This window comes from Thunnus thynnus, chromosome 10 (assembly GCF_963924715.1).
Source record: "Thunnus thynnus chromosome 10, fThuThy2.1, whole genome shotgun sequence".
Lineage (NCBI taxonomy): Eukaryota > Metazoa > Chordata > Actinopteri > Scombriformes > Scombridae > Thunnus > Thunnus thynnus.
The window spans coordinates 2,788,329-2,801,167 of record NC_089526.1 but is presented as its reverse complement, the minus strand read 5'-3'; the positions used below and the strand labels follow the sequence as shown (position 1 = coordinate 2,801,167).

The following is a 12,839-nucleotide window of genomic DNA, read 5'->3' as shown; positions in this document are numbered from 1 at the left end:
TTTCAATATTCAAATTCTTGGTAATTAATAATTGAGTGCGTATACATTTTCTGTATATTAACTCCAACATTTCAATACCTTAATCACAGCGAAACACTCACCTATGGCAATGAAGTCCTCCTGCTCTCCAGAGTGAGCGGGGCCGAGGGGCCCGTCGTAGAGGAGCAGCCCGTTCGCCGACTCCGCCAGGAACTCCAGGGAGATGTGGCTCTGGAAGCAAGGCATGATGGGAGGGAACCAGGCGTAGCCCTGGCCGCCGAAGCTGTGTTTGGTCTGCTGGCACTCGGGTCCGTCGAACATGGGGGGACACTCACATCTGAGCGATAGAAAGAGTTTATTTTGTTGTTTATTTTAATTCAACCACATTATGACTGCTGGAGATGTTTTTAAAGAGCCACCAAAAAACCAACTCTAAATTTTAATATTATTAATTCATGTAACTGTAGATTGTATCTTATTTAATGATGTTCCAAAGTAGGGCTGCAACTAATGATTATTTGTATTATAGATTAATCTGCTGATTATTTTCTCGATTAATTGCTTTGTCTATAAAATGTTGGTGACGTCTTCAAATGTCTTTTTGTCACCAAAAGTCCAAAATCCAATAATTATTTTAGTTTACTGTCACGTATGACACAGAAAAATTCAAATTCCCACATTTGATAAGCTGCAACCAGCAAATTTTGGGCATTTTTGCTTAAAAAAATGACTTAAACGAGTTATCAAAATAGTTTCTGATTAATTTCCTGTTGATCGACTAATTGTTTAATTGAGCGTTGCAGCTCTATTTCAAAGCCTTCTCCACACTGCCAGGATAAAACTCTGGTGGGAGAAACTCTAATCTCTTCATTATATTTAGAATTAACTTCATATTTTTGTCTAAAAACAATTATATTCTGACTAAAAGATATTTAGTCTAAAAATACCAGGATCATTGTTCAGAACCAACCATATGCAACGTGTGTAATGTTAACGTGTGTGTTGTCAAAGGTCTTTATGAACCTCAATGGCTGTAATTACTATCTACAACTCTACAATATTATCTATAGTACAATCTTAATTGCTATGGCAGCAGTTTCCTTCCTGACCTGTCAACATTATTCAGAATTAACTAAGAGAGACGGACTGACAGAAAGACAGAGACAGAATCTAAGACACCTTGACAGAAACACTGTTAATTAAAGGTCGTCTGTATTTGCTGATGTTAATGGGATTTTTCTGAGAACAGAGAAAAGAAAAAAAGAACGTGAAGGAGAAAGAACCGTCTGTCAGATTTAGCAGCCGAGATGTTGCGTTCGATATCTAAATCATTAAAACGATGTGACAATTCAAAGTCAGCTACTGTACATGCAGCTGAAAATTATATAGGCTTTGGAGGGTTACAACTCTGAGAGAAATCTGCCCACTCTTTTATCAAATCCTCAGTTTTTTTTATGACAGATTTACTTAATCAGTTTACAAATGGGACGTCTCAGCTAACTTCAGACGGTGATGTTGACGACTCAGGACTGAATCTGCTTAGGTGAACACAGATCTAATTATAAAGATACATTTAAAGTATAATTAGAGTATAAAGATTGTTATAACATTTAGTTGTTGTAACAGTGTTTTCATCATAAAGAGAACAGTTTTTCAGAGACTACAGGGTTCCCGCGGTTTCTTAAAAAGTCTTAACTTATGTGCATTTGTTTTGCTGTGTAAAGGGTATCGGCAAGCCGTCCTATAGCAAATAATGTCTGTATATTTTATATTATAGAGCTGCAATTAATGATTATTTTTGTTATTATCTAATGTGTTGATTATTTTCTTGATTAATCGATTAAGAGTTGTTTGGTCTATAAAATGTCAGAAAATAGTGAAAAATGTCAATCATTGTTTCCAAAAAGCCCAAGATGCAACCTAAAATGTCTTGTTTTGCCTCGATCAACAGTCCACCACTCAAAGATATTCAGTTTACTGTCATAGAGGACTAAAGAAACCAGAAAGTATTCACATTTCAGAAGCTGGAACAAGAGAATTTGGGCATTTTTTTCTTAAAAAATGACTCAAAATGATTAATCAATTAATTTTCAATGGACAGAACCTGTAACACAAGTGTCCTTTAATCCCTCCTTACACCTACTTGTATCCCAGCGGTCCGTCCTGGCAGGTGCCCCCGTTGAGGCAGGGGTTGGTGCTGTAGGCGGAGCAGGGCAGGTGGGTCGCCTCTCGGCCCCGGCAGCCGCAACGCGCCGTCGACGAGGCTGACAGCGACACCAGAGAGATGTTACCGGTGCTGAGAGCCACTGGGGACTGGCTGAATGAAACCTTGCTGCTGCAGCCACCAGACTGACCGCAGTCTGTGTAGAGACAGTCGTCAACGCCCACCTGAGAGATGGAGACGCCCAACATGGCTTCCAGCTGGAGAAGGTGAAAGAAGAGAGGACAGAAAATATTTAGGTTACCTTAAAGAAAAAGGAAAATAAACGTGGGATCTCTGTGAAACTTCCCTGAACAAAAACAACAAAACCTCTGTTAGTGTTGATGACACTACATTAAATTAAAACTAGCATCAATCTAACAAAGTAAAACAAGCATAAAGCTGACAAAACCCTGTCACGACACTAAAACTAGCATGAGGGTAACTGAGACTACAACTAACACTATGAAGCTAAAGAAACTTAACTTAGTAATCAACAGTTTAAGTGGGATAAACTTAACTGAAGCAAACTAGCACAATGCTAACAAAACTAAAATTATTATGTAAATAAACCTAGCATTAACCTACCTTTGACTACCAAAGAACCTCACTGAAAACCTCTAAAACAAGCCTGAAGGTAGTTAACTGAAGCTAAACCTAAAAACTAAAAGTAGCTTAAAGGTAACCAAAACTAAAACTAGCATGAACCTAAAGAAACATAACTGACAGTGAGATATAACTAGGATAAAGCCAAAACAAACTAGCATGAAGCTTTAAAAAAACTAAAACAAGACGGAAAATGAAACAAAACTTATTGTAAAACTAAGCGGGCATAAAGCCAGTAAAAATTAAACATGAAAAAACTAACATGAATGTATAACTGACACAACTAACTGAAAGTAGATAAATGATAAAACTAGTATTAACTAAACAAAACTAGCATGAAGCTAACCAAAACTAACATTTATATGATGGTAATTTAAACTAGCATGAAACAAAAAACTGAAACTAAATGTAAACAAAGACTAGAATGAAGCCAAATGAAACTAAAGCTAGCATAAACCTCAAACTAACAACAAATTAAAACTGACATTAAACATTAAACTAACATCAAACTAAAACTAGACTAGAAAAATAGACACAAAATCTAGCATGAAACTAAAACTAACATGAACCTGACGAAACATAACTAACTGAAAGTATAAATATGATAAAACTAGCAGGACCCTAAGGAAAACAACTGACAATAGGCTAATAATAGGATAAAACTAACTGAAACAAATTAGCATGAAGCTAACAAAAGTAAAGCTAGTACGAAGCCAACTGAAAATAAACCGAACATGAGAGCAAGCTAGCATAAAGCCAGTGAAAATTAAACATATGAAACTAAAACTAGCAAGAAAGTAAAACTGAAACTAAAACAACTAATTGAAAGAACTTGGATAAAACGAGTAGTTTAGACGGTAATTTAAACAAGCATTAAACTAAAAGAATCAGAAACTAGCAGGAATCCAAATAAACTAGCTGTAATTAAACAACACTTAAGGTAGCATAGTCTATCTGAAACTAGAATTAAACTAACATTAAATTAAATGAAACAAAAACAACGATGCAACTAAGATTAAATCAAACATTAAACTAAATGGGACTAAAAGTAACGTAGTTTGTTCCTGTAAGTAGCAGAACATTAACACTAAAATGGATCTACAATTAAACACAGAGTGAAAAACAGACACAGAACACACAGTGAAAAACTAGCAGGGAACAAAAAACAAACACCAAACAAACTCTAAGAAGTATTTTTTTGAAGTTATGAGCTCTGTTTGAACATAATAGAACATTTCAGAGAATGACAGCAGCCTTCCTTGAGCTGACGTCTACCTCCATCAAGATATATGAATTTACTCTTATTTCCCTCAGTGTTATTTATGCACTTTGGTGTTTCTCTGTCATTTCCCCTCCTGTTAAATCTTTACTGTCATTTGCTTTCTGTTGCCAAATTCACTTGTTTCTCTGCTTGTCATCTTGATTCTTTCCCCTCATTTTGTCTTTATGGGTGTGAGAGGTTTTCATCAGAGTCCCTCAGGGTTTCCTGTCTCTCTCCGACTGTGTGTATTTCTTTTTTTTTGGAGTTTAGTTATTCAGCTGACAATCTTATCTGCAGTGACTTACACTCCCCAGGCTTCAGCTTTTGGCTGCAGACCCAATTTCCAACATTGTATTTTCTTGTGCTTATACTTTGTATTTATCTGACATTGTTGTTCTAAATCAGCCACAATATTTTTCCTTTTAACTCGAGATAATTAAAGACATCTTTCCTCTGCAGCATAAGTTATTTTTAATCATTCTGTGTGCTTTGTTCTGTTATTTATACTTTAAAAAGTTATATGGGTTTTGATTGATCTTTTGAAATAAGTTGCATCGCAGTATGAGATGTGTTGTGTAACTGAATCTCTGACAGGTCATGTGATGGCTGCAGGAACTGTTCATGAGACCTTCTGGCAATGGCAGTAACTAATGACTTGGCTAATCATGTCAGCACTAATATACAGTATATTTAACATTATAGAGTGCTGTGTAGAGCATTTTATCAAACCTTCAATCAGATCCATTTGGTTTTAGCTTTAAACATTTGTGACTACAAGCTACACAAAACAAACTAAAATATTCAGTTGAGATCTTTACTTTGTGTTAGTTGTGAAGGCAGAAACAGTTTTTAGCTCCTTTTCTTCCTTTGCGACATTTCATCAAAGTACAGGTCTTCCTCAGGCCTATTTAATGTGGACAACCTGTAGCTATACAATCTGAAAATTAGATTGGAAAGGATCCTTAAGATAGGAAATGATGATTAAATGTATCTGACACATTGAAATTGAAAACTCACTTTGCAAACCTTATTTTTTGCAAGCTTGATCCAAACACTGGGTCCTGTCTGAGAACTATTAAATTAGCTCAATAACTATTAAGCAGCTTTAAAATATCAGTTTCATAAGGTCTTTAGGATGAGGACAAACCAGTGTTTGGAAAGAGTAATACTTTTCTCGGGTAATGAATTTGGCTCAGTTTCCCAAAATCCACTTTTGGATTTTTCAAGAGCAGGACAGAGCTGCTAGCTTACACTCTGATAGCATCCAGGATCGGCCTCTTCTACACAGTGGATGTTTGTTGTGAATGGAGCTTTTTAAAAGAAATTTAACCTGTAACCCTACACACTATAATATATGTTTGTGTTGTTTGTTAGTAACAATGTGCTCCTAGCATGTAGGCAGTAAACTAGTTAGCCATACATGCTAATGTTTGCAGCTTACACTAAGGCAGATAAACCAACTGTTTAATGTGTTCCTGGAACTTCTGCTCTTGTGTTTTTGGCTTTGGAAAGATGATAAAAAGACAAAACTCTCCAAACTCTTTAAATACAGTGTATTTCTTACTACAGCTCCATGTAAAATGTTTCAACATGTTGAGAAAGCCAGCTTGATCGGACGATCAATGTATGATAAAACAGCTGACACCAGTAATGTGTCCACAAATCAGTCCCTCTTTACTTTATAGTGTACTATATTTACTCTCCGCCATTTAAAGTGTCCAAATTCTGAGTGTGTAAACATATCCACTATATAATCCCCTCAGAAATACCACAATGGAACAAATAAAGTTGTGTTCATGACATGTGAACTACTTTCTCCTACAAATCCCACCATGCAATGAGCGGCTGTATTTTTTTATTTCTATATAGATTGTATCTCTTTTTTCTTGCTCTTTTTCAACTGTGTTGTTTGAACTTTGTATAGTAGAGTTTGTTATTAGATTATACAGGTGTTTCTGATAAAGTGCTTGGTGAGTTTATATTCTGTTTCTATCCAGACAATTAATGGCAGCAGACAAACAGACACAGGCCTCCAATTCATGAGGTTTATATCAAGTCACGAGTGATTTCAGACTCATTTTTTATATATCTGTTCCATCAGGAAATACTGAAACATTTGGAAATATTTTACACATCTTTTGTATCATTATTTTTTTACACATTTTTTTTCTTTGGAAAAATCTTTTAAAACATTGAAACAAGAAGTTCAGATATTGTGAGTTTTAACAATGTTTGTTCAGTTTAAACAAAAGGATCAAGGGCAATTCTGATAAAAGTGGTTAAGTGGTGTTAAGTGAGTCAGAAATTAAAGAAATTAGTAGAAAACTGGATCACTACTGACTAGATTTAAAAAAGCTTTCTTCAAGCCATAACTCTCTCTCACCTTGGCTTTGTTTGCTGCCACGTAGCCGTGCAGCTTCTCGGCCTTGTAGTACGGCGAGCCGTGAGCAGCGAACCAAAGGTTGAGTTCCTTCTCCCCCCGCCGGCCGGCGTCGCCTACAGAGAAGATCTGGACGTTTTCCGGCAGCGTCTGCAGGAGTTCAGCCAACATTTGACCCAAACGAGTGAACCGACTGTCATCACCTCCGCTACTGCTGAAAAACTCCTCCACTGTCAGGTCTGCAGGAGGAGAAGAGTTCACAGTTTTATTTATCAGCTTTGTATTTTGGAACTTAAGTTTTTATACATTTTTAAATGATGATGATGATGTCAGCAGCAGCATGACAATAAAAGCTGGACAGACAGAAAATGCAGCAGAAGAAGGAGGGACTGAAGCTGAGTGAGAGAAGGTGAAACAAGAAAAATAAAGAGAGAAAATGGCTAAAATGAAAGACGACAGAAGACAAGACAAGAGAAGACAGTAGAAGAAGAACATGGAGATTTTCCCATCATGCCTCGCTGTCTGTTGGTGCTGATGGAGCCTGAGGCAGCTGACAGCCCTGAAACCGAGGCCCCCGCGGCACTCAACACTGCACCCCGTCAATCACGGTTACCACGGCAACCGCTGTGTGTTTCAAGCCATTTCAAAAGCTTCCATTGAAACACTGGCACAAGTGAAAAAATACATCATCATCATTATCATCATCATCATCATCGACTCACTGGACAGGCGGATGGAGGCGGCGTTCCTCAGAGCGTCCTGCTGCAGCTCCGTGACATCCACCTGAGCGGTGGAGGTGACGTCCGGCCAGGTGTTGTCCGACACCCGCACCTGCAGGCGGTACGAGCCGGGAGGAGTCCCCTCCCTGATACTGAGCTGACCCGAGCTCTGGTTCAGACTGAACAACCTGAGAGAGAGAGACAGACAGAGAGAGAGAGAGAGAGTTGCTTTCTGTTAAATTACAGGGACGTTATTGACGTTTATTGCTATTTTTGTTGTTTATAATTTGGTAAATCTGGAGCATCCATCCTCCAGATGAACCAGACCATCTAGCTGGATAATCTTCAGTCTGCTCTGAACTTGGTAAAACTATTTTTTTTATTCTGCACCAAAAACTTACAAGATAAACTTTGTCTTGAATCGCTGCCTTCAGATCAGACATCCAAGCATCACATTCAAAAGGTTTCATGAGGAATTTAATTGTTTTAAATAGTTTGTTTTGTTGAGTTCTGTAACTATGTGGAGCCAATTCTTCAAAGCCTCTTTCGTTAAACAGATAATGTATCTCAATAGACTTTTTGTTTAAATGAAGGTTAAATAAACTCCCTTTCCCTTCAGTTTATCTGTCTCGGTATAAACAACATAACAAGATGTTAACATCAGATGGGCAGCAGCTCCTCCTGCTCGGAAAGCCGATGGGAACTAAATAAAGTCTGAGTTGATGCTCTGATGCTCATATTCATGTATTTTTCCATGAGATCTTAAGTCTGAGTAAAGTCTTTCTCAGAAGGGATTTCTAAGATCAATCTCAGACCAGATGGCGGTCTGTGGTTGAACATGGATCCATGTTTGGGGGAGGGAGGTGGGGAGGGGGGGGCTCTTGATCTGAAAACTTTGGCACTCTCCGGAGTCCGTCCCTGGCCCTGCAGCCTCCAAACCCGGTCCTGAATACGTGCCATCAGGCTCATGTAACTGTTTAACCTCCTTCCACCACGACGACCTTCAGGACTCAGACCTGCTGCTGCTGCTGCTGCTGCTGCTGCTGCTGCTGGGAGGCTCTTACATACTTTCCCTGGATTTATGTCTCACTTTAAAGATTTCAAAACCGGCAACACAGCACTTCAACGACACAGAACAAATGAGAAGATATAATGTGAAGATCAATTCCAAAACAAATGACTCTGCTGTTTGCAACAGCATAAGCAGCAGGGTGATTTCTTCTTCTTCTTCTTCTTCTCTCTCTATGCTGTTTGTTTGTCGTTTTGATTTCCTGTGAAGTGACATGTTGTTATTGGTCTGCTGGGACTGCTTCAACTCTCCTCAACACTTTGTACTACTTCTTATTTTTCCTCTTCTATATGTAAATAACATGCAACCTAAACCTAATCTATACTGTGAACAAATTGCTATCTGCCGGCTGGTTTGATGAGGTGGTGGTGGTTCAGGAGTATCTATGATAATTCTCTCTCTGGCGGTTCCTTTGTTCTCGGGCCGTTTCTTGTCGTCTCTTGTCGTCCCTCTTTATAGGTATCTCGTTAGAAGAGAAGGTGGCAGGGAGCGCAATCAGGCTCTCCTTTCAACGCGTCCGCATGAAGCCTCGCCTCATCAAACAAAACGAGCGCGCCCTCACTGTGCTTCACTGGGAATTTTCAATACCGCTGGTTATGAAGTATTAATAGCACTGTTCCTGACAAGTCAGATCCCCTTTTTCTATCTCCCTCTCTACTCCCCGTCCTGTGCTCTTTCATTCTCTTACACTCTTTCTTTGTTTCTCCCTTCAAACTGCCTGTTTCTCTGTCCCAATTTCCCTTTTCTCCTCTTTGTCACGCTGCACCTTTGTACTGTCTTTCCCTCTCTATTTTAAATCTGTCAGCTCCTGTGCAGCTCTCTTTTATTTTCCTTCTTTTTTCTTTATGCTTCTCTTGCTGTGTGTCACATGTGAGGGGACACTTTAGCAGGGAATCTTTTCTGCTTTAGCTCCAACACTTCCTAATCTGCCATTGTCTGGATGCCAATGCGCCAACAAGAGTGTGTATATTTATTGTCAAGATTGCCCAAATGGCAGCAAGGGCGTCTCTGCAGGGATGAAACCTTCCTCTTGTCACTGCTTTACCTGCTGGTTTCATTAGTCTCATTTTTATTTTCCTGATGACTTAGAGGATCGGTTGCCCAGAACCAAAAAAACTGAATTTCTCACTTAAGTAATCTCTTTGTTCAGATAGTTTTGGTTTTATTATTCCAGGTTTTGAGATTCCTGTCTTTGAGATTTCTGCCCTAATACAATAAAGATAAGTGGGATTTAGTTTGAGGTGTTCACATCTTTGAAGGATGTTTAAAATCTTTGAGACAGATATCTTGTAAGCTAAGCAAGCTAAGAAATATGCTTTTTTGTAGTTTTTAGTTTGTAGACCCTTTAATATTTTGCTCATTGCAACATGTTTCATTCCTTAAAGGCCGAGTTTATGCTCCTTTACAAAAATATAATGTATATTGTACGTTTTTATTGCCACTTTTCAACACAGGATGTGCAGTTTGAGGTTTTTGGATATTTTTTCCTGCTGTTCTTTGTTTCTATGTATTCCGTACGATGTGAAAATCTAGCTGTGTAAATCATCACAGAGAACATTGAGTCTGCATTAGTGTTTTGTCAGTGTTACATAATCACTGTGTGGTGAATTAATAAGGTTTAAGTGCAGACTGTTTTGAAAGGTCAGCACTAGATTATCTCACAACAATAATGCAACAATGACAAAAAATAATTGATGCCTGAAACCATTTAAAAAAAAAAAAAAAAGCAACATGAAGTTTCAGCCGAGGCTCATTAACAGCTGTTTGCGTTCATATGTGGATGAGGCCAGAATATCCAACCTCACTTAACTGTGTGTTGAGTGCGACATAAACACTGATAAAGACAAAGTGGTTGGCAGGTTTGCCACCATGAAGGATGAAGTTTTAAAAAGGGGCTGTTATATGTACGAAGTTCGTTCACCTGTTCGGATTGTTTTGTTCTATGGAGGATGGTGGAACACACAAATGAACTACACTGAACAACAAGCTGAGCAGGTGAGTGAAACATCCATAATTAGTCTTTATTAACTTAAATTTTGGTTAGGAAGGAATTAGTCAGAATATTAGATTAATTTGCTGTTTAACATCATGTTTACCGCATCTCAGCCCCTGTCTGTGGTGTTGTAGAGTCTATTTTATGTCTGAATAGGCCTTGTAGTGATGTAGACTGTTGTGTCTATTTATGTTCATGTTATTCCTGTGTAGGAACGACATGGTACTGCGACGGTGAACGTGGCCTGTTGCTGTCTATCAGGGGTGGTGCTGAATACGTAGCGCTGTCCTCAGTGCTGAAACATTGAATGCGACTGGTAACCTGTTTTCTTTTTTTGTTCTTCAAAACAAGCCTTTCTGACAAAATGGCTTCACTCTATGCTTTCTTAGACATAGGCTTGCCTGGCTCAATGAGTGACAATTTGTGCTTATGGAATGGATAGGACATAAGATATGTTCATATGTTTCATTCTGAAATGCAGAGGAGTAGAAGTGTAAAGTAGCGTAAAATGAAAATACCCAAATAAAATACTTCAAAATTGTACTTATAGGCAGTATTTGAGTAAATGTACTTAGTTACATTACTCTGCTGCCTCCATCTACCTTATACTTCCTACTTCCTCTCTGTTTTGCACTTTTTACTTCAGTTGCCGACCCCTCTTCAGTTCTCTTTGTCAGATCTCTACCTCAACTTCTCTTTCTACCCCTCTATCTCAACACCTACTGTACATGCTAAACTCTCACTTTGTCATGTCTACTTCTACCTGTCTCCTCCTCTCGGTGCATGAGAGACCTTTCAGCTCTCTCTTAGAGTTTTTCACCAGAGCAGATCAAAGTACCTGGACGGTTTGCCTTCAAATCGGTACACCTTCTCGCTCCAGTCATCAAGGTCGGGGGATTGAACTTGTCCGAGTACCGTTGTCGGGAGAATACCTGTCAGGAGACACAGAAAAAGTCAAAAAATGCATTAGCTTTGAAGGGAATTAGTTTTGAGTGCAGCGGATCCCTGTGGTACAACCCAAATATTAGGAGTGAAGGGAAGAAAGTGGAGGCTTCTTGAAGGAGATAAAGTGACAGGCGACGCCTCATTGGCACGCACGGTCATGGTTTGACAGCACAGCAGGAAGATGTGCACACATTAGAATCGCTCGCGCTGTGTTTTCCCCCCTCTCTTCCAAAAAAAGATGAACGCAGCGCTGTAATCTCTTTAGCCGTGAAATCAGCTGCCTTTTTAAAAATGGCTCCTGTTTATGGGCCCGTCAAAACTGGGACTTAAACTGGAGTTAATTGTTTGCTTCATGGCATGTTGTTGAGCTACGTGATGGAGTCGTATTAGTGGGTTAATGTACTTTCATGTGGAAAGGCCCCGGAGAGGGAATCCACTAAAAATACATTACAGAAAACCTTCGTTTTTTCCAGCAAATTACAGCAGGCTGACAGATGGTATGAAACGCTAAATAAGTGATGTGGGGCTGGAGCGGGAGGCTGCAAGCAGTCGACTGTGACAAGTGCAGTCTTAACAACATGAGCACAGAGCGCTCGGGAGTTGGTGGGAGGGACACCGGGGGACCTGAAGGTTAGAGAAGCCCGTCTGTGACCAAAGAGACACACCAGGTCCAATTCTGGAAAAACTGTCTGGTGACCCCTGAGCCAGGATGACGAACGACAAATGTTCTCTTCTCCATCTTCAACTATGATCAGGATGCCAGGTGCCCAAACCAACACTGACAAATAAACAGTTTTTCTTGCTGTAATCATCAGCAAAAATGTATTTAAAAGTTTATCTGAAGCTAAAATGAAGCTTCAGCGTCCAAATGAGTCAAATCAAGTAGATATCTTTCAACGTTACAGTCTTTTTAGTGCCAAAGTCCCTCTTTTTGTTACTATACTTCCACCGCAGCTCAACAGGGAAACACTGTCCAAGAGAATTTTTTACTAAAAAGACTAACTGTGGCAGATATCCACTTTATCAAAGCTTTATATTAGCTTCAAATCAATTCAAAGGATCTTCAAATGGTCGGTATGAACAGGAGGAATGATTACAGCAAGAAAAATGCTCATAAGGGCAAATGACTGGTGTTTTAAGACAGAGTTGATGAATGATCCTTTAAGCGAGTCAGTCTATTGTCATCTTCTACACTGGAGTAGAGGGTAGAGGGTTGTATTGGGAGGCTCTCAACAGTAAAAATCCAGTTCCTGGATGAATCACCTGACACAAAAACTTTAGTTGTGAACAGCACAAACAGAATGTTTCAGGCTTCATCGGTGTGTAACTACTTTACTTTTATTTTTGCAGCAGTTCTCTTTGATCCCTTACCAAACCAAATCAAGAGCCCGGGGCCTCTTTCACAAAAGTGATTTGTGAGCACTGCTTATTCGCAAATGGAGGCAGCATCGCATTTCACCTATGATTGTCGCTCACAAATTGCAGATAAATTTGCGGGTTTCGCATGGTTATGCACAGTATGCTGTTTGTTTTGAATAGTGAAACGTATCAAATGGCAAATTTGGTAAAACGAGTTGAAGTAAAAAATCAGTGAAAAATTAGTGGTGGATAATAAAAGGCTTTGGTTGCACCAGAAGTCCATCCATTTTTATGTTATAGTCCACTATTCAGCTCAGAATTTCTTAGT

The 12,839-nt window shown here is 39.0% G+C and overlaps 1 protein-coding gene across 1 annotated transcript in view; it reads right to left on the bottom strand.

Annotated features, from left to right (window-relative positions):
* si:dkey-22o22.2 (neural-cadherin) overlaps positions 1 to 12,839 on the bottom strand; it is a 156,992-nt gene that overhangs the window by 15,048 nt on the left and 129,105 nt on the right. The window contains exons 20-24 of the mRNA XM_067600397.1: positions 11,046 to 11,139; positions 7,149 to 7,333; positions 6,430 to 6,665; positions 2,123 to 2,400; positions 102 to 316 (exon numbers count right to left, since the gene is read on the bottom strand). Coding sequence (XP_067456498.1) covers positions 102 to 316; positions 2,123 to 2,400; positions 6,430 to 6,665; positions 7,149 to 7,333; positions 11,046 to 11,139 — 1,008 coding nt within the window. The remainder of the gene's footprint in view (positions 1 to 101; positions 317 to 2,122; positions 2,401 to 6,429; positions 6,666 to 7,148; positions 7,334 to 11,045; positions 11,140 to 12,839) is intronic.